The sequence below is a fragment of the Schistocerca gregaria genome, chromosome 4 (genome assembly GCF_023897955.1).
Source record: "Schistocerca gregaria isolate iqSchGreg1 chromosome 4, iqSchGreg1.2, whole genome shotgun sequence".
Lineage (NCBI taxonomy): Eukaryota > Metazoa > Arthropoda > Insecta > Orthoptera > Acrididae > Schistocerca > Schistocerca gregaria.
The window spans coordinates 588,055,622-588,078,437 of NC_064923.1; the positions used below are offsets into that span (position 1 = coordinate 588,055,622).

At 41.1% G+C, this 22,816-nt stretch overlaps 1 protein-coding gene across 3 annotated transcripts in view; it reads right to left on the reverse strand.

Annotated features, from left to right (window-relative positions):
• Positions 1-22,816, reverse strand: part of LOC126267070 (uncharacterized) — a 175,173-nt gene that overhangs the window by 98,809 nt on the left and 53,548 nt on the right. For all 3 annotated transcript variants that reach the window (XM_049971925.1, XM_049971924.1, XM_049971926.1), the window contains 2 exons: positions 17,289-17,462; positions 14,517-14,630 (listed from right to left, as the gene is read on the reverse strand). In XM_049971925.1, the coding sequence (XP_049827882.1) occupies positions 14,517-14,630; positions 17,289-17,462 (288 nt within the window). The remainder of the gene's footprint in view (positions 1-14,516; positions 14,631-17,288; positions 17,463-22,816) is intronic.

Here is a 22,816-nt window from a genome sequence, read left to right on the forward strand (position 1 = left end):
ATTCACAAAGTACCAGTATCAAATGCCTATTAGGCCCACTAAAAGCAAAAAGCTTTATGTTAGGAAATAGTTTCACATTTCATTCATGCGCACCAGTTTCTCAGTCATGAGATCGAAAAGTAGTATTACAAAATTTTTATATAAACCTGGAATAAACTTATTCTTCTATAATTTGTGTGATGTCTCCATTTCTTCTACTTCCTCGTTCTAGCAAATAATCTTGTCATCACCAATTCTGTAACTATTCCTGCTACTGTCAAAATTTGTTCTCCAATTAACTTCACTAGCCCTGCCAGAATCACTAATTTAGTTATCCTGCGATTATTCTCCGGTTAGGCATTGTTACATGTTCGTACAACACGTTTTCCACGTTACTTCTAGAATAGAACTTAATCGGTTGCTAGCTGGGGACTGTACAACTGGTTCTTACTAGTGTAGCGATATGGACAAAAATTTTCTGTCAAAATTTCATTTTCTTGAATACACCGAGAAGATAATATGTAATCTTCCTCAGATGTTATTCCTGTTAGCCACTTATTTCTGTTCTAGTAGTCTGAATCTATGGATTTCGCTAGTAATTGTAATAATGCTGATCATTCGCAAACCCAATCAACCTCATGATCAGACAGCAACTGGCAGTCATCTGTTTGGCTTTACTCAGCTCAGCTCATATAGCCCCATCCCCTTTTGTCTGTGGAAAGATTATTTCTAGATGCAACGAGGATTCTCCTGACAGAGACATTGTGCACACTATGCACGCATTCAAAAATCAACTTATGATTCATTCAGAAATCAACTTAAAATGTGTTCAAAAATGTTCAAAAACCAACAGGGATGTGTTTCAAAATAATTTGCATAACCGATAGGCCAACGTGCGCTAGATGCTAGGCACTTTGTGAACACAAGTTTTTTTTTCCTCGAGAATATGAATTTGGTGCCCTCTTTTCCCAGTAGCATCTAGCTACTTGCTGTGTTTGCTTGCACAGCCAACAACCACATTCCTGTAGCAAGAAGCGGGAGAATCTACTACTAAAACACAACTCAACTGTGCATGCACATGAGCCTGCTCATAATTACTAAACCGAATATAATGTAAACTGTCGTGATAGTGCCACGACATTTAACAGTGCCGCCACGACAGTACGCACAAACGGTGATAGAGGCGCTCCACAAATCGGCTGAGCTGGCCTCATGTCACGGCACGGCAGTCGAATACGAGAGACTGAGTTGGAATCATGTGATCAGCTATTGTTTCTAAGAGAGAGCGTGAATATCCACGCAATTATTGTGATTAAAGGTTATAACACTTTTTGGAGACTAGGTCGGGATATTTTCACTGCGTTGTGGATTTGCGTGTTCGTGACGGGGCAGACACGGAACAGCTTATGCATGCGCTCATTGAACAACAAACACAGCTGACGGCTACTATTCAGGCTCAACAAACACAGCTGACGGCAGCGATTCAGGCGTTGTCGACGTCGCTTACTCATCGTCTGTCTTCTTCTTCTCCGCCTCCATTCCCTCCTTACGACGAGGCCGCTGAAGACTGGGACGGTTATGAGAAGCGTTTGCGGCAACACTTCTTGGTTTTCGGCGTTGTCGACGCTCCTATGTGTAAGTCGTTATTTCTATCTTGGATTTCCCCTCGAGTCTATCAGCTGCTATCTCAGTTAGCCCCTCTGCGGGAACCTGCTTCCCTGTCCTTCCAAGAAATGTGTGACTTATTGTCTGACTATTATCGAAAAAACACCCACATCGTTGCCGCCCGCGTGGCGTTCTACCGGTGTCGTAAACAGCCCCATCAATCTTACCGGGCTTGGGCGACGGAACTACACGGTCTGTGTAGGAAATGTCAGTTTGTCACGGACACACATCACGAATCTTATGCTGACTCAATGATTAGGGATGCTATTCTATGGCTTGCTCCTGATAAAGAAGTTCGGCAACGTGCCCTCCAACTGCCAAACCCGTCGTTGTCGGAAGTTCTAAGCATGCTCAATCCTTTAAAGTGTCTCACGCTGCTAGCGCGCAAATCGACGCGTGGTGTGATGTAGGCACTGTACAGTCAACTCTCGACACGGGCAATTTGCCTGTTTCACAGGAGAACGACAATGTGGCGGCGGTTCACTCGCGTCAACAACGTCGCGTTGGGCCGCAACGATCGCAGCGAAACCAGCAACCACAGAAGCCGGTTCGTTCTGCACTTCCTTCTTGCCCCCGTTGTTTCGTACAGCACGACAGAGCAGCGTTTCCAAAACGTTGGGCCACGTGTAATTCATGTAGGAAAAAAGGCCATATTGCTTCTGTGTGTCAGTCCCATAAAGTTCCTGTCGACAAGGACAAGGCGTCGGACATGGATGTTCACTGTGTGCTCTCTCAAACAAATAAGTTGTCTGTTACTATTCGTGTTCTGAATAAAGACATCTGCATGCAAGTGGACACTGGCTCTGCGGTAACTCTCATTAATTCTTGCACGTATTTGGCGTTGGGCTCCCCTCCTTTGTCTCCAGTTATGCGAAATCTGAGGACTTATAATAAACAGAAAATTCCTATCATGGGCCAGTTTGATGCTTCCACTGCCTACAAGTCTGTTGTTCGGCCCCTCACGTTTTATGTGATGGATCATGCGGGCACTGAAAACCTGTTCAGTTATGATGCTTTCCAGTTGTTCGGGTTCTCCATTGGTGATGATGTGCACCTCATGTCTGAGGATATTCCGTATCAACAGCTGGATGGATTGTGTTCTGAATTTTCGTCTGTGTTCTCTGCCGGTCTGGGTTGTGCCAAGGATTTTGAAGCCCACATTACTCTTAAACCTACGGCTCGCCCTAAGTTTTTCCGGGCATGCCCTATTCCGGTGGCGTTGCGTGCACCTGTCAAGGCTGAGCTAGACAGGTTAACAGTGTCAGGGATTCTCCTCCCGGTTACCTCCAGCGAAGGGGCATCGCCGATCGTGGTGGTTTCTAAACCAAACGGGAGTCTGCGATTGTGTGGTGACTTTAAAGCCACCGTCGACGCTCAGAGCCTCATTGACACTTATCCTCTTCCCCGTCCTGAAGAGTTTACCAAGCTTGCTGGGGGCCAGTTCTTTTCCAAACTTGACTTATCGGAGGCATACCATCAGTTGCCGTTGGACGCTACTTCCAAGGAAATTCTCGTTATCAACACTCCTTGTGGGTTGTATCAGTACCAGCGATTACCATTTGGCGTCGCTAGCACGCCGGCCATTTTTCAGTGGTTTTTGGAACAGCTCACGGCTTCCGTTCCCGCCTGCATAAACTATCTGGATGACATTGTTGTCACGGGAGCCTCCACTGAGGAGCACCTTCGTAATTTACGTTCACTGTTTCGGATTTTGCATTCAGCGGGGTTGAGGTGCAATCTGGACAAGTCACAGTTCTTCCGACCCTCCATTGAGTATCTTGGTTTCCACTTGCTCCGTGAGGGTATACGTCCTCTCCGTCAGCACGTTGCGGCCATTAACGCTCTACCCCGGCTGTCTACGGTCACAGAACTTCAGGCATTTCTAGGCAAAATTGCTTGTTATCACAAATTCATTCCATCCGCAGCGGCGGTAGCTTATCCTCTGCATCAGCGGTTACGCAAAAATGTCCCCTTCTGTTGGTCCGACGGGTGTGAGCAGGCTTATGTCTGCCTGAAGGCTCATTTGCAGTCAGCACCTTGTCTTGCCACATTCCGTCCGGGTCAGCACTTGGTTCTGGCGACTGACGCGTCACAGTATGGCCTACGGGCCGTTCTCGCCCATCGGTATGAGGATGGGTCGGAACGACCCATCGCCTATGCTTCCAAGACCCTCAACGGCGTTCCTCTCAAATCGAAAAGGAGGCGCTCGCTATCATTTATGCTCTAAAAAAGTTCAGCATTTTTTTTGTATGGTTCTAAGTTTCACCTCATCACCGACCACAAACCGCTGGTCTCTCTGTTCAGCCCATCGGCGTCACTTCCGGATAAGGCACCTCACTGCCTGCAGCGTTGGGCCTTATACTTGTCTCGTTTTCATTATGAGATTCACTATCGCCCCACGGCCCAGCACGCCAATGCTGATGCATTGTCGCGATTGCCGATGGGCCCCGCCCCTGTTTTCGATCGTGATGAACTCCTCTGTTTCCACATTGATGAGGAAGAACGTCGTGCGGTCGAGGGCTTTCCACTTAGTGGTTTGCAGGTCCCGTCGGCTAATGCGCGGGACCCGGTCCTGCGTCGGGTTATCGGTTTTGTTCAACGAGATTGGCTGAACAGGACCAAGGGCCGGGCATCGGATCCCCTTCGCAACTACCATGCCTTGCGCCTTCGTCTGTCTGTTCGTGATGGTGTTGTTCTTCTGGCCACGGATGGCGCATCTCCACGGGTCGTGGTGCCAGCCTCTCTTCGCAAAGATGTTCTCAAACTGTTGCACGAAGGCCATTGGGGTATTTCTCGGACTAAGTCCCTGGCCCACAGGCACGTTTATAGGCCTGGTATTGATTCGGACATCGCCCATATGGTTGCTGCGTGTGGCCAGTGTGCTCAACAACTGGCGGCACCTCGTACAATGCCCTCTCCGTGGCCTGATCCAGCTCAGCCATGGGAACGGGTGCACGCCGACTTTGCTGGTCCCTTCCTCGTTACTTATTGGCTACTGTTGATTGACGCCTTCTCGAAGATTCCGTTTGTTGTTAGATGTCCGTCACCCACCACTGCGGCAACGACACTGGCTTTGTCCAAAATCTTTGCGCTAGAAGGTCTTCCATCCACAATCTTCACGGACAATGGCCCTCAGTTCTCTTCGCAGGCCTTCCGTGATTTTTGTACTGGACAAGGGATTCATCATGTTACAGCACCTCCCTTCCATCCACAATCGAATGGGGAGGTCGAGCGCCTTGTCCGCACTTTCAAATGCCAGATGAAAAAATTCCTTAGTGATTTTTCCACAGATGGCGCCCTGCTGCAATTTCTGAGTTCTTACTGCTTCATGCCTCTGGGTGATCGCAGCCCTGCTGAACTCTTGATGGCCGCCAACCGCGCACTCTACTGCACCTGCTTCACCCTGTCAGGCCTTCTACTGTGTCCCCTAGTGCGGGAAAATACTCGGTGGACGCCGACGTGTGGGCACGAGGGTATGGATCTCGCCCTAAGTGGATTCCAGGGGTGGTCAAGGCTCTTTGCGGCCGCCGGCTTTGTGAAATCCGTACGGGCGACAGCACGGTTGTTCACCATTACGACCAGATGCGCCCACGAGTGGTGGCCATACTGGTGCCACCGCCCCATCCTTCGCCTCCACCAGCCCGAGACGCCAGTCCTGTCGCTGCTGCTGATCTACCGTCCGTGTTGATGCAGCCGACGTCGCTGCCGCTTCCGAGTATGCCGGAAGCGGCCCCAGTCACGACACCGCCTTCTCCGGGACCCATCTCGCTGGAGCACACTCCCAGATCCATGACACCTATGGAAGCTGCTCCGGAGTTTTCACCCATCATCTCATCCAGGAGGCACGTACCACGCACGAGCTTCCGTCCTGGACATTTTCGACCATACTCTCATGTCTCTGCGCGGGATCTCCTCGGGGCCTCACAAGAGGCCATGGATGTCTCCGCGCTGTCCATGTCTCCAAGGAAGTGAGTGTTTTTTTTTTCAAGGGGGGAAAAGTGTTGTGATAGTGCCATGACATTTAACAGTGCCGCCACGACAGTACGCACAAACGGCGATAGAGGTGCTTCGCAAATCGGCTTAGCGCGGGAGCGCCACCTAGCTACGAATGGCGACGGCCGCATGTCACGGCACGGCAGTCGAATATGAGAGACTGAGTTGGAATCATGTGATCAGCTATTGTTTCTAAGAGAGAGTGTGAATATCCACGCAATTATTGTGATTAAAGGTTATAACATAAACAGTTGTGACTTCATGCTCACCAGAGGCTATTTGTTATGAAGCACTGCATAGTCTTCCTAAAGCCTTTGACACATTTTGCTGTTGGCAGAGGCTTGCATGAGAACTGTGTGTAGTTGTTGTATATGGCACATTCCCTTTGCAATTTCAGTTATTTTCATTTTTTATCTTGTTTATGTTATATTGTTGAAGTATAATTCTGCAGTAGCGGCATACAGTAATATCCTTTGTTAGAGTATCGGTTCTTACCAGCCAACATTACAAAAATTTAACTGAAAACTAAAAGAATGAAAAATTCCTGGGTTTTCCCCAGTTTTCTCCCAGATGAACAAATTCCCTGGTTTTTCCCAGATCTCCTGGTTTTCCCGGGTCGTATATACACTGACTTGACTCCTGGAAAGAAATTGCTACTATTTATACAAAGATTAAATATAATAATAATAATAATAATAATAATAATAATAATAATAATAATAATGATGATGATGTAAATGTAAGAAAAATAGCATAGTCAAGGGAAAACACACTAAACAAGAAGATTACATATTGGATAACCACAGTGACTGCATAGAAGCGATGGAAAAAACAGATGCCTATAAATATCTAGGATACAGACAAAAAATAGGAATAGATAATACAAATATTAAAGAAGAATTGAAAGAAAAATATAGACAAAGACTAACAAAAATACTGAAAACAGAATTGACATAAAGAAACAAGACAAAAGCTATAAATACTTATGCTATACCAATATTGACCTTCTCATCTGGAGTAGTGAAATGGAGTAACACAGACCTAGAAGCACTCAGTACACTTACACGATCACAATGCCATAAATATAGAATACATCACATACATTCAGCAACAGAAAGATTCACATTAAGCAGAAAGGAAGGAGGAAGGGTATTTATCAACATAAAAAACCTACATTATGGACAGGTAGACAATTTAAGAAAATTCTTTCTAGAGCGAGCAGAAACTAGCAAAATACACAAAGCACTCACTCATATAAATACATCAGCTACACCACTGCAATTTCATAACCACTTCTACAACCCTTTAGATCACATAACATCAACAGATACGAAGAAAGTAAATTGGAAAAAGAAAACACTACATAGCAAGCACCCGTATCATCTAACACAGCCACACATCGATCAAGATGCATCCAACACATGGCTAAGGAAAGGCAATTTATACAGTGAGACGGAAGGATTCATGATTGCAATACAGGATCAAACAATAAACACCAGATATTACAGCAAGCAAATTATTAAAGATCCAATACCACAACAGATAAATGCAGACTTTGCAAACAACAAATAGAAACAGTAGATCACATCACAAGTGGGTGTACAATACTAGCAAATACAGAATACCCCAGAAGGCATGACAATGTAGCAAAAATAATACATCAACAGCTAGCCTTACAACATAAACTTATAAAACAACACTTTACCACATACAAGTATGCACCACAAAATGTACTGGAGAATGATGAATACAAATTATACTGGAACAGAACCATTATAACAGATAAAACAACACCACATAATAAACCTGACTTCATACCCACCAATAAAAAGAAGAAATTAACACAACAAATCGAAATACCCATACCCAATACAACAAATATACAAAAGAAAACAGGAGAAAGAATTGAAAAATACGTCCATCTGGCTGAGGAAGTCAAGGACATGTGGCATCAGGATAAAGTTGACATTATACCAATTATACAATCAACTACAGGAGTCATACCACACAATATCCACCAGTACATCAATGCAATACAGCTACATCCAAACTTATATATACAACTACAGAAATCCGTAATTATTGATACATGTTCAATTACCCGAAAGTTCCTAAATGCAATATAACATATACCGTACAGTTAAAAGGAAGTCACGCTTGATCAAGGTGAGCGTCACTTTCCATTTTTGACCAGACATAACGTCTGAGAAAAGAAAGAAAGAATAATAACAATAAGATTGCTGGTGTATAGGTCTGAACTGACAACATGCAACACCCCAACCAACTATTCTTATTACTATACCACACTGCATGCAGACCAGCCTGCAGCATTTTACCCTCTCCTGGAGAAACATTGACTCAATGACTCATTGTTCCAGCAGTTTTCACTAGAGCCAACTACAGCACTTTGGGTCTAGATCTCATCTATGGTCCTCTGTATGGCAGTACCGGTGGATCATTGCATTTGGTTCATCTTGTCACATCCTCCTCATTATGATGAAGATTAAAGACAGTGCCTCCTGTCGAAGCTTTGCAATCACTGAGTATGGGATGAACCCCAGGACTGTAGTAGGGCTTCATACAAAGGATGCAGACAACATTGCTGTGCTTTTGTCTTCTTGATGAAGTGACATAGTCCTCGAATTGAATAAGATATGGCTCAAAGTAGTGTTCTAGTAACTTTTCTGATAGTCCCACTTTCCACAGTTGTAAAAATCTGAACCAAGTCTCCCACACTGATTTAATTGTTCATTTCTCCTGTGCCCTTCCCTGGTGTGGAATGGCAGGGAAGCAGTTGGTGGTCAGTTGGTTTAAAGTGAAAGGGACCAAACTGCAAGGTAATAAGTGCTTTCATCCATTAAGTGGCCAAAGACAGGAGGTGAAATGCAAATCCTGGAAAGCCTAAGTGTAACTAACATAATACAAAACAGAGATAAAGCTTAAAGGTGTTTTGTTGAACACTCTGCCAGGCACTTAGTTATGAATTGCAGAGTAATCATGTAGATGTAGATCGCACTGGCTGGTGCTTGGCATTATAGTGCTCTCGGCCCTTTTCCTGGATGTCCAGAGTCCATATGAAAGCATGCTTCCTCCAACCTTGTGATGAGGCATTTCACGTAGTCATCATGAGTGTTGCCCAACTGAAATGGGAACACGTATCCCTTGTTGTTTCTAACTCATGACCATGGAGCAGAAAGAACAGAGCTAAGCCTGCAGTGTCGTTCTTCACTGTGTAATACATGAATATCACAACACACATTACTGTACCTCATTCTCTCTGTTCGACATTGCCATACAACAAGAGCATATTTGCCAATATCTTATTAAAATATTTTGTGAAGCGATTTGTCTGTGGGAGGTAGGCAGTGGTCATCCTGTGGATGAAACATAACCTGAAATTAGCTCCAATACCAGCCTCGATTGTAATATTGTTCCACATTCAGAGATTATCAATGGAGTGCTTTGTGATTCACAATGACATCTTCTACAAGAAACCTTGCAGTTTCCAAAGGTGCAGCAGCTGGCACAGCTTTGGTGACAGTATAGAATGTGAGGTAGGCAGTGTAGAGTATCATCTACTGATTTCCATTTGTCAACCTTGGGAACTTTCCCAGGATATTAATTCCACTGTGGAGAAATGGTGTTGCTGCAGGTAGAACTGATAGCAAATGCCCAGGCTTTAAGTGCAGCACATACCTCCGTTACCTGCAACTGATTTGTAGGGGCGATGGGGAAAAACTTCAGGATAACTGGCTATATATGAGCCGGGATGACTAGCACCATTTCTGTGCCACTGGATCATAGTTCCTCTTATACAACATTCTATTTATTAACTGGAATTCACCTTTGGTCAGTTTCTCCTTTTTCAAAATTTCTATGATTTTCAGTAATTCTAGATCTCCCCTCTGCTCAGCAATAATGTCATTTAACTCAATGATATCTGAGATTTTATCCACACTGCTGTGTTCTGCCAAAGGACTTATTGCAAGGCAGTCAGCTTTCTTGTGTTTGGATCAATTTTTGTATACCACTGTGACAACATTCTCCTGGAGCCTCAGTGCCCACCTCATCAGCTGACACAATGGGGCCTTCAAGTGACTCAGCCAGCATAGAGAATGATGGTCTGGCTCAAACAACTGCAAGACACACGCTCTCAGTCGCACAGTAATTCGTTGTAGACTTGGAGAGTACTCTGGAAGCATAAGCTAACACCATTTCAGAATCTCCCAGAATGTGCACAAGAACATCTATCCCATTACCGCTAGCATCAGTGTGAAACTCTGTCTCAGCGTTCTCATCACATGATGTTAGAATTGGTGGTAATGTTGGCATCTCCTTAAAGACAAGAAAAGATCTTTCTTACACCTCTTTCGAGGAAAATTTGGCATCTCCCCGCAGTAGTTCTTGGAAGGCTTGTGCCTTAGAACAGAGATCCTTTATGAAACGCCAGTGGTAAGAGCATATTTGAAGAAAAGTTTTTACATCATGAACAAGGCAAGTCAGAAAATTTGTGACTATTCTTATTTTCTCTGGGCATTTTTGCTGGATCCAGACAGACTCCACCACCATTAATTCGATTTTTAATTCTTGAGCAGGCATTTTTTTGGCGTCAGACAGAGGCATGCAGTCTGAACACACTACAACACAGTTGTCTGGTGGGTTAGATAGCCTGCAAATGTCTTCAAAGGGGAAAGGGAGACTATGTCACCCAGACAGCAAAGAAATTTCATCCACTTGAGATGATGAAGGAGGTTACCCATCATATGTTCAAAGGTAGCGGGAGCATCTGACAGTCCAAATGGCAGCCTCACCAACCTTGATTTACATGTAGCCTGTCTGCATTGGCATAATTGAGAAATACTTTTCTCCTTTCTTGAAGTTCAGCATGTTCTCACTGTATGGCAACAGGTAGCCACCTTTCTTTGTGATCCTGTTCAGCTGTTGCTAAGCAGCACAGAAATGCTGTGTGCCATCTTTCTTCTTCTCAGTGCCTGCAGGAGAGAACTAAAGAGTCTTTATGGGTTCAATGATGTCATACTGCAGCAGCTTCTCTACTTCCTCTCAGATTATTGGTCATTTAGTCAGCAACATTGTATGCAAGTGCTGGCTAACTGATGGATGACCCCCAATGTTGAGATGGTGTTTTACCATAGGCCATTTGGTATGTCTTTTCTCCACTCTGGTTTTGAAAGCATCCAAAAATTGGTGAAGGACGGCTAACACTCATCAAGGTTGTTCCTCAATCAGGCCAGATTCTGTTGGCAGTCTGACAGTAACTTCTTTCTCCGTGTTGTTTATAGTGGTAGTGGGGAACAATTCTTCATCAATGGTACTATGCTTCTCTTCAAGGACTGGTACAGTTGTTCTTAAGCACATACCATTAGGGATGAGTTGTGGCTGCTATTGACAATTAGTGATACAAAGTTCTCCCTGACCACTTGCAATTCTTATGATTATTGCTGGCACAGAAATTTCTTTTGTCAGCCTGAGTAGCTTTTTGCAATTGACAAAAGTTTAAAGCTTTTTGCAATTAACAAAACCTCCAAAATTTAAGCATCTGGATTGCTGACTGGAACTAATCTCATTGATGATGGTGAGATAAAATGTCTTCAATGGCAAAAATTGTCATTGAAATTGTTGGAATAACTTCTTCAATCTAGAGTTCTGATCTTCCACAGTCTATGTCTGCAAGAAGTCTAGTCTGAGAATAACATTATGAATACATTCTGTCAAAATGACAGATTTGAAGGGCTGTGTCTTGCCACAGATAGATATTCTTGCAATAGATGTTTCAGTCAGCTAGATGTATTTACTGTTTATGACTTCCAGGACAATCACTTTTGTATCACCAAACATAGTCTTCTTTAGCTGGCAACAATAAGCTTTTGACATTACAGAAAAGGAAGTTCCTGAGTCAACTACTACTAAGAAAGGTTGGCTGACTATGATGACATCAATCAGATTACTGATATCTTGGTGACTGTCTTCTATGTAGGATTTTCATTTGGGGCGGCCTCACCTCCACAGGTGGTCACCTTGTTTAGTTTTCCTGAATTCTGCAGCTAGGAGTGTGGGTAGTACCTCTGTGTGTCAATGGGAAACAGTTACAGTATGTTGGGGAGTGATCCCAACTAGGGTACAGCAATGTGCTTTGTTCCATGGAGTGACTTGAACCATCTGCAGTTGACTGGCATGAATAGAGCTGTTGCAATGACTGACATCTGCCAGAGTAGTTGTCAGTCACTAGCCTTCTTTCTCTGCAGTAGCAGAGAACGTGTCTGGAGTGTTAGCAGTGGAAACATACTAGTTGGTTGTCCTCTGTCCTGAAAATGTCTATTCTGTGGGTTACTGGCAGAGGAGTTGATTGCATCCACATTTGTTTGCTGCTGGGTTCTCATCTGACTGCTGAAGCCTAAGTCCGAACCCATTCTTCCAGGCAAGTTTAGCTGGTGGAGGAAATCAGGACTAAAGACTGATGCGCCTCTTCTTCAACCTTGACATCAACCTTGACATCTTGAGATATGAGGTCAACATTCGTGGCTCTTATTCTTGCTTACTCAGTCCAATAGTTCTGACTGCCTTAAACTACTGTATCTCTTCTCTTACTACCTGGCATATGAGAGATGCGAGGTCAATGGTGGTCTTCCACACCTGTCATACGGATCTCAGTTGACAGGTGATATCTCCCTCACAGCCTACTCCCCCCCCCCCCCCCCCCCCCCCCACTTTCGCTGATACTACTTGATGATTCCTCTTGTCGTCATGACATCCTTCCTTGGTATATGTCTTCTATAACTCCTTTCATCAAGTGTGAGAGTCTGCTGGCTTCTGTCATATATGGATTTATGATGTGGCATAAGGCCACAGCGTTCTGCATGTATGACACTGTAGTTTCACAATGACGTTGGGCTCTGTTCTTCAATTGTTCTTCTGCTATGTGGCCTTGCTGCTGACTGTTACCAAATGTTTTCTTCAGTTAGATCCAGAATACGTTACAAATAATGAGTTTCTCTTTGTTGTTCTCGGACTACTCCTAGATTGCACAATCCAAGTACAAGTACACATTTGCCAAACAAGTCATCCCAACAGTTGTATTCGGCAACTCACTTAAATCGTTTCAGTCCTGACCAAAGTCTCCGGAAAACACTGAGATGCTTGATATGCAGCTGACTTATTGTTGTTTCAGATTCCATTGGTTTTCTGAACTATTTGTATTCCAGTTCCTGTCAGTGTAGGCAAAGGCTTTTACATTGTCTAGTTGGAGCCAAGGTGATATGAATATTTTGAAGTATCTAGTGGCTACATCGAACAATTTCATATCGTAACCACAATCAGTTCCAAAACTGAAAGCAGGATCTTCACTCAAGTACAATACTTAGTGCTGAAAGCATGTTTATTGCAAACATCATTGTACTGACAGAACTCAATTCCTGGGCAGAAAATGCGGTTATTTATATAAACACTGAATATCCCACAATAGACACAAACAAGAAATTTCAAAAACCTTTCCATTATGATAAATAACAAATCATTGCTTGTGGCTGGGCTTGAACTGACAACCTGCAGCATAATAACTGCTGTGCCCCACTGCATGTGTAAAATTAATGGACCCTCAATGTTCTGTTTTGTATAGTCCAGATAAAATTGCGCTGTGTATAACTGAAAAAGAAAGACAGTATCCTCAAACAATTTATTTAACTTGTAACATTAAGAAGCAGTTAAGATAGCTGAGTTTAGTTTTCAAACAACCACCTTATGTTTCTGAATAGCTGAAACCAGTTATTTTATGAAGCATTTATGAACAAGTCTGTCACAGTTGCAGTGCGTATGTTTTGCGAATAGTTTCAAATTACTGAGGCTGCATTGAAATCTGTTACTTAACTTCCTTTATTCTGTTCAAGATTGTACTTTCACCTTGGAATGTTAAAATCCAGACCGTACGGATAAGAAATGTATGTTCTCTCAACGTACTTAACTAACAATATAACTAATTAGTTTTTTTTCAATGACTAATCCTTTTGATATAATTAATGAGAAATTAACTTATGGCCCTTCAAATCAAAGAAATTCCATGTCATGATTTGCAGTGAAGTACAATGTCAAGATTCTTAACTGCGATGGAGCCAGTGTGTTACAATTTTCTCAAAACTTTCCCAGCAATTCTTGCAAGTAAGGGATCCTTTCACAATCATTCTGTAACAATATATAAATTTATTCAGCACTGGACTAACTCACATTCAAAACTGAATGGGAAAATTTACAGCCACCAGGAAAATTACTTTAACCTGTTTCAGGCGACAAAATTTTATGTAGTTCTTAAGGACTATTCCAGTTTAAACATGGAACACAAATGGCACATTCTCTTGAAGACAGCACAAAACCAGTAACTTACTGTGGATACAATTGTGTTTGTGACCATGTCACACTAACGTATATGAATGTCCGTATATTGCTACAATAAGAAATGAGAAAAACTTTCCTTTTTATTTTGTAGCTGACTAGTTTTTGGATTCTGTAGCCATTGACTCAAAGATATGATCTGCAAGTGTGTGTGTGTGTGGGGGGGGGGGGGGGGGTGAAAGTGGGGGGGGGGGGGGGGGGGGGGGTCCCTAACAAAAGAAGAAGGCAAAATACCAGAAGACCCATCGTATGTTGGAACCGAGGGTGAAAAATATATAGAAAAATTCATTTACGAGACTGTAACTGTGTACACCTATGCATTATGCTTGGTCTGTGTTAAGAACATCTTTTTTATTATTGCTATCATGTTCTGACAAGCATCAGTGGATAACTCAAGTAATATATTTCTTGTTTCATTAATATAGAAAATACAGCTATGGAAATAACAACTAAGATGAAATCAATTGTAAATGACTCACCTTTCTTTTCTTCACACTGACGGTGCGCCATGCCTCTAAGTATATTAGGCCATAAGCTCTTGACTCTGCCTGAGAGCAGCCAGATAAGTGGGACTTACAGGATCTGTGCAGGTCCTGCAAAAATGTAGCACATTGCAAGCTAGTTGTTAAATCTTAAAGATACAGTACAGAATGTGAATGTCTGTGAAGAAATTTGTTTGGCTTTAATTTTCTTTGAAATCTATAGATATGAGAGTTGACAAACTACATCGTGAGAGTAAACTGTAGATACAACGAAAATACAGAAAATGTAATAGACTGTGTTATTATAAGCAGTCAGCTACAATGCACTATTGGCGAGATGCTGAAAGCAAAAATTTTGAACCCCTAACCAATCATCAGAGCATTGCCACCATAACTTGTTTATCATTACAGTTTTCTTTCCTTTGTTCTGGTCATGGCACATCTGTTTGTATGAGCAGTACAACAGACTAGACACGCACAACTTTTTTGCTCCGTCTGGAAGAATTTTGTTTGTGACAGTATGTTAAAGTCAAGTAGGATACCACCATTAAAAACTGTGTTAGACCTCTTGTATTACTATTGACAGCTATGAGTACAGTCGTAGACAGCTGAAAGTTGTAATCAGAACTATGAATGAGACAAAAGTAAGAAGATATTGTACATATATGTTTCAATTTTGGAAATCTACAACTGTAAGGTTATACTTATAATGTTGAAGCTGGTGGCCACCAGAAAAATCCAGTTATTAATCTAAGACCCTCAACCATGATTACCTTTGTCCATATGAGTGCAATCAGATTCATTATGGACACCATTAAGCCTAACGTTTCTGCTTGTTGATATAAACACTCTTCCTCCTGAGAATTCTATTCTATCTTTCCCACACACATTTCACATTTTGTCAAAAATTTCCCTACTCTCTGCTTTGAATTTCAGCCAAAGCAGTTCCTAGTGTGTGTGAGAGGCTGCTTCCTAGGAGAGACAAGATGTGAGACTTGGGTAAAAGATCTGGAATTTAACAACTAAATTTTAATACTCTCACTCTTGCTACTTACCATACAGTGGAGATGCTGAATCGCAGGCAAGCACAACAAACAGGCTGTTAAACAATTAAAGTTTCAGCCAAGAGGCATTGTGTGTGTGTGTGTGTGTGTGTGTGTGTGTGTGTGTGTGTGTGTGTGTGTGTGTGTGTGAGCACGCACACGCGCGCGCTTGTTGTCTACTTCACAAGAAGGCCTTTTGGCTGAAAGCTTACTTTTAGTAGACTTTTTATTATGCCTGTCTGTGACTCAACATCTCCCCTATATTAGTGAGTAGCAATCTATCCTTTTCACAACATTTGTCATTTTTCCATCCTGGACTTTCCACTGTTTAATATTCTCCCTCTGCCATTTATTTTCCTGTCTGCTGCAGCACTTGCTTTGTCTAATGCGGGTTTTCATATTGGGATCTCTGAGTTTTGCATGAGCTAAAAAATATAATTATTCCTTCAGTGACATGTCACAAATAGTATGATTACTGCTTTTTTTATTTTATGTATCCAGATAAACAACAAAGTTTTTACTCACACAACAAACAATTTTGGCTGTAAATTACACTCAAATTCATATCATACATTGCAACATAAGGTGCGACCTAGCATCTCAGGTGCACTCATGGACAAGGAATTACAAATGGACAAGGCATTACAAATACTAAGTGTAGTACTGTCAAGCAATGTTGTGTAATAAATTCTTTGCAGATCTGAACAGGAAACCAGCTGAAACCTAGAGGACATTGGCAGTACAATATCAGACAAAACTCTGTCAAGGTCAGAAGTGGTATAACCAGTTTTGAGGTCAGAAGATTAAACGAATAAACTATTAAGACACAGTCAAAGTGCCATCAGCCCCAAAAATGTGAAATGCAATCTACAGCGAGTGACAATGTGTGATACTGCAGTGGAGGCATAAATCAGTGTGAATAGTTTCCATAAAGCTATCATTCTTCTTCAACATGTGTGCATGCTTGGTGCCTTGTTGCCAGCAAAATTTCACTGAAATGCAATTATCTCAAGTTTAGTATGTAATAGCAATATCGGACTATAATAAGACAAGAGCTAACAGGCTGAGGAACAAGATGTATTGACACATGTTATATTCTATGTAATTAACTCTTCTTTACCTTTTACACTTCACTGTGATATCTTTTACAGTTAATCAGACTGCTTCTTAACCGAATCTTGCATGTAAATGAGAAAAGCTACAACACATTTTTCAATTCAACCAATAACATATGGAGTTCAAGTTGAATTAATAACATATATACTGATTTTTCACATATACATCAAACACACTACACTAAGACCTTCCATCAACATTTGGTATCAGCAACAGAATTAACTTAAAAGAACATTTCATTGGTTTCCCCTAGCTTAATGTCCACTCCTTACAAGAATCCCTGTGCCTTTACATTCAACACTTCATTTTATAACTTTTTGGTTTCGAGTATCATTCGCAAACTACAAAGCCGTAAGAATACACATTAATCCTCTGGAGTGGTATGTATTACTACAGTATGCTGTGTACCAAGCCAGCCCCTTAAACTTACCACACTGTAATGTAGTACACACAGATTTCTACACCGATGACTGGCTACAACATACAAGTGACATTCACACACAAAGCAATTATAAATCAAGAAGTAAAAGCTTATTATGTTACAGATTTTGAGAAAACTACTGCTGTCAATAATAATGAAAGAGCAACTTTTCTTTTCAAGTTTAATTACCTCCATTAGCTTCTCATCCTGTGTCATTGCAAATGACAGAAAAGAACGACCTCTAGGAGATTTGAGGTAATTTACACTCTTCATTGCTCTCACAATATGTGAGCAGCTCTCTTTTCGGATGTCACTTATACAGAGCCATTCTTGCAAGTTATAAACATTGCATATGTCTTCTTCCTGTAAGTATACACACAGACTATTAAAAGTTAATTTTTTGAAATCAAATGCCAAGCCTATCAGCCATTTTTCTATGTATACTAATGATACAAACATAAAAGTTTTTTATCTTTTTTTTAATACATTAAAAAAATCTTGGTGATAATTTTGACATGGGAAATCTGTCAGTCATCACAGACCAACCTCTACAGACCATGAAGATATGACAAGAGTGAAGAATAAAGAAAAAAAATGGGCCCAAAAATGTAGAGAAGTAGGATACAGCAAGATATGAAGTATATTCCTAAAGTATTTCTGAATATAAAATGGAAAATTTGTGAAAATATATACAGTTCAGGAGAAGAGAGGTAGGTGAATGCTTCAAAACTGAACAGACACCATTTAATAAAACTGTGAAGAAATTTCTGTGTTGTTGTTGTTGTTGTTGTTGTTGTTGTTGTTGTTGTTGCTGTGGTCTTGAGTCTGCAGACTTTAGTCCATGTTAATCTACCCTGTGTTAGCCTCTTCATCTCTGCCTGACTATTGCAGCCTACATCTTTTTGAATCAGATTTTTTTCTTCAAGCCTAGGTCTCCCATAAGAATTTCTACCTCCCCCAGAAAAAAAAACTTTCCACTATAAGCAAACCGATGATTCCTTGATGCCTCAGAGTGTGTCCTATCAACCACTCCCTTCTTTTACTTAAGTTATGGCACATATTTCTTCTTTTCCTCATTAAATGCATTAGTTATTCACTCTACCCATTCTATTTTCAGGATTATTCTGTAGCATCACTTTTCAGAAAGTTCTTTTCTTTTTGTCTGAACTGGTTGTAGTCCACAGTTCATTTCTATACAAGGCTACACTCCATCTCCTGACATTTAAATTTATGCTCGCTGTTAACAAATTTCTCTTTTTCAAAAATGGGTTTCTTGCTGTTGCCAGTCTGCATTTTATATCCTCCCACCTTCAGCCACGGCCAGTTATTTACTGACCAAACAACAAAACTAACCTCATACTTTTAGTGTCTCACTTCATAATCCAATTCCCTCTGCATCACCTGATTTAATCCAATTACATTTCATTACCTTTGTTTTATTTTTGTTTATGTTCACCTGGCAGCCTCTTTTCAAGACACTATCCATTCCATTCGACTGGTCCTTCAAGTCATTTGCTGTCTCCGACGGAATGAGAATGTTAGTGGCAAGTCTCAACATTTTTATTTCTGCTCCTAGAACTTTAATTCCATTCCAAATTTTTCTTTGGGTTTCTTCACAACTCGCTCAGTGTACAGACAAAATAACACCAGAAATAAGCTACAACTTTGATTCATTCTTTTCTCAACTACAGGTTACTTTTCACGACCTTCGACTCACAACTTCCATATCGTGTACAACCATTCAATTCCGATTCTCGTATTTTATCTCTGCTACTGTTAGAATTCCAAACAATGTATTCCAGACAATATTGTCAAAAGTTTTCTCCAAGTCTAAAAATTCTATTAACATAGGTTTACCTTCCTTTAACTTATCTTCTAAGATAAATTATAGGACCAGTATTGCACCTGTTCCAGCATTTTTCCAGAATCCAAACTAATCTTCCCTGTTCCCATTACTGCACTACACAGCTGTCATTCCACCACCACACCCAGTCTTTTTATTTCTGCTCTTTCCCGCCACTTCGGCCAACATATTTTTTTAAAATGTAACTTCTGCACCATTCCTGTGCAGTAATGTGTTCATTGCAAATAAGTTTGGTAATAGTTATATTATGTGTTTATTACCTTATAAATAATTTTTTTTTAATTTTAAATTCAGCACCTTAATGCAATCTAAGTAAATGAGGTTTGTGTGTGTGTGTGTGTGTGTGTGTGTGTGTGTGTGTGTGTGTGTGTGTGTGTGGGTGGGAGGGGGGTGCGGAGTGTTTAAGGCACAAAACATCTAAGGTCAAAAGCACCCAGTATAGAACCATTGAATGCTGGGACTGCGAGGGTAAAAGATACCGTTTCGAGGTCCAATACAGAAAGGAAGAAAAAACAAATCTAACACGTCAAGACGTTATGGAAGAGTATCTAAAGGATGTCGACAAGACACCGAAGTCACCAAAAATCAAATCTCTTTTGTCATATTACTTTCGTTTAAAAAACTTAAAACACGTGCCACAGCTTATACGTCATCCGTTAAAATGTCCGGTAAAGTGGGCAGCAGCCTGACTCTGAAACATACGTGGCTAAAATAAGAGTAGAGGATCAGGAAATGTCTGGCTGTTAATTGCTGGCTACAGGAAGGACAGCTGGGTGCACGGTCACCATTCAACAAGTGGTGGTGACTAAAGCAGCAGTGCCCTATTCGCAACCGAGCTAACATTACTTCCTCATGGTGAGATGGCCGGGAGGAAGTCAACTAGGCTGTTGGGAGAGGTTTGACTTCTCTGAGTTTGTTCCCAATTGCCATGCCAAAGTGACATGATACACTGATAGAAATGGGTACTGTAAAATGATCCTTTCATATAGTGTAAAAAAAAGATGATGATTCCACTTGGGACCTGTGGAAGGTACATTAGCTTATTTGTTTTAGTTGTAAATATCTGTCATGTATTATTGTTTTTCTGACATGTTCTACATCCTGGAAGACCTCCTCATTATGGATCAATTGGAATGAAAGTAAATCTAATCTAATCTAATTGCTGCAAGGTCCATAACTTGGTCAGAGGCAGCCATGTAAATGGCATAAAATGGCCCTTAAAATCAACTTGCAGGATAACATACCAAAAAGTACTCGGAAGATAACGTGGGCTGATGTAAGTGCTGATCTGGTGATGAATTATTTGTGCATTGTTGTACCTTTACCTGAAAATAAAGAGTTGAACAAGGTGAAGGGTTTTGCATGGCATGGTTTATTCTATGTACAGGAAATTGACAGAAGTGAAGTAGTGCCTGTCAGCATTGATAACTTCAGCCCACAGGCGGTACAGCTACCACATGGTACCCTGACAGTTAACTTAGAGGCACTACATGAAGACAAACTGGACAGGTATCCCACAGTAAATTACACAACAACAGGGCAGTGTGGCAGCTTGACCATACTGAGAAATAAAGTAGCACATTTAGAGGGATAGAACAAGAAGGACATGGACAGACTTTTAGAAGAATATACCAGGTTGTTTATCCTCCTGGCCCACTGTCTACTACACCACTAGCTCAACATCACATACCCACTGCAAAAGAGGCGCCTGTTTATAAAAAAAGTGTAATGTTACACAAACCTTACAGCCTATCATGGAAGACTTAATACATCGACAGCAAAGCATATCGGTTCTGGTGGGACTACCACTACTTAAAGAAAACAGAGTCACATGCCAATCCAATGGCAAATATAACAGAAACATATGATAACTTGGGTCAATGTCAAAATTTTACAACTATGGACCTGTGAAGTGTATACCATCAATTAGAGGTAGTACCTGAAGACCGTCAATAGGCAGCATCCTCAACCCCACCTGGTCATTATCAAAATCATCAAATGCACCAGCTACTTTCCAGCAATTGTGGGTATTAAAACCATGTTTGGTTACTTAGATCACATAACTGTATTCTTCAAAGATATCCAGGAGCATATAGTGCATATATGTGAAGTTTTTGATCATCTGCTTGCAGCATGGCTAACTGCTAGCCTGGAAAAGTGCCATTTGATTTTACAAGAAGTCTATTACTTGGGCCATATTATTGGCTGAAATGGGGACCACACCAACTCACAACTTGCTGATGTTATAAAAACTTTTCCAACATCCAATACAATAAAGCAATTGTAATCATATTTTTATTGCAAATAGGCCCCAAAATTCTCTGAAATTACAAGACCCCTCACAAAATTGTTATGGGAAGGGATAAAGTTTCACTGGTCCCTAGAGTGTGAAGCAACATTTCTGAAACAAAGAGATTTGTTAACATCCAATGCAGTTCATGTCTTTCAAGATTCCTGGAAACTGTTCATACTGTCCTGTGAATCCAGCAATTTTGTTTCAGGTTGTGCCTTGAGTCAGGAAACCATACACATCCAAACAGCTTATTTGGGCAAATGGTCTGAGCAGCAAAGTAAGCGACATGGAACATGCTGGCACGGATGAGGATGATGTTATTGTGAACAAGGCTCACAAAGAAATCTTTTGGTGTAAGTTCTAGGTTAAATGAATTTTGGATGAAACTATATTACTATAAGCAGATGACTATAGCACTATAATTGATAGGAAAAAACAATGATATATGTAGTACAATAAGTTAATTATTTTCTGAACAGTGTTCGTTTAGTTGTCGAGAAAGTAGTTGTTTGTTCTCAGCAGGCTTGAACAGCAGGTACACTGTCACTGAGGACTGACATTTCTGAGCTTACCTTATTTTTACCTGCACAATTAGCATCAGCAGCAGCACTCCAATCAAAATTGGCTGAAAGGTAATAATGCAGTCCACATCGAAATTTACAGTTCAACACTTTAATTGCACTTAGGTGGTGATTGAGCTGCTATTTCTAGCTAGTTCAAGACACATCTACTTTACTTATGCACAGATAAATGGGTAGCCACATATTGCACTTAACACTGAGATAATTATTCACAAAAGTATTTGTGTGGTAAACACACATAATTAAACAGTCATCAAATGAAACTCTTACAAACTCCTGAGTAACTGAACAGTGGATGGAGATCCATTTAAACATGAACTACCAATACAGTAACAATTTCTGTTGAATTATACTGGTTAGTTAGTGCAAATATAGAATACTATTTCAGTAAGAATGCTTTACCTAAAATTGTTAATTACTTCAAAGTTAAAGAAGCATAGGTGTTGCTAACATATTTTCATCACTGGTTGTATGTATATTTTACTTATTTCCACAGCTTTTCTATTTATCAGGAAGTCCATAATGGTTACACATGGACAATGGTAACAAGATCTGTAATTACTGATATTTTATAATTAGCTCAGTTTTCAACAAAATTAATTGTGCTAATGGATTCAGAATGACCAAAAGAAGGTAACAGATAATAAAGTTAGGCTGAATTAGCTCTAGGTAAAAAAGTGATTCTTATGCTATATAAATGACAATATCACATAATTTGCAACACAAATAATTTGGGAGGAGAACAACACAACAGATGGGCATAATACATCTGCTTGGACACATGTGGGCTCCATGGAAAGTTACTGGAAAAGAAGAGCTATGTAAGAGAGGGAGGGGTGGGGGGGGGGGGGGCATGTTAGGGGCTAAATTTATTCTACATGCTCACTGATCAAGATGACAGCAAGACAATCAAATGAATGAAATACTAAATTCTGCCTTCTAATATTGCTTCACTGAAGATCACAAGAAGCTGCCATTC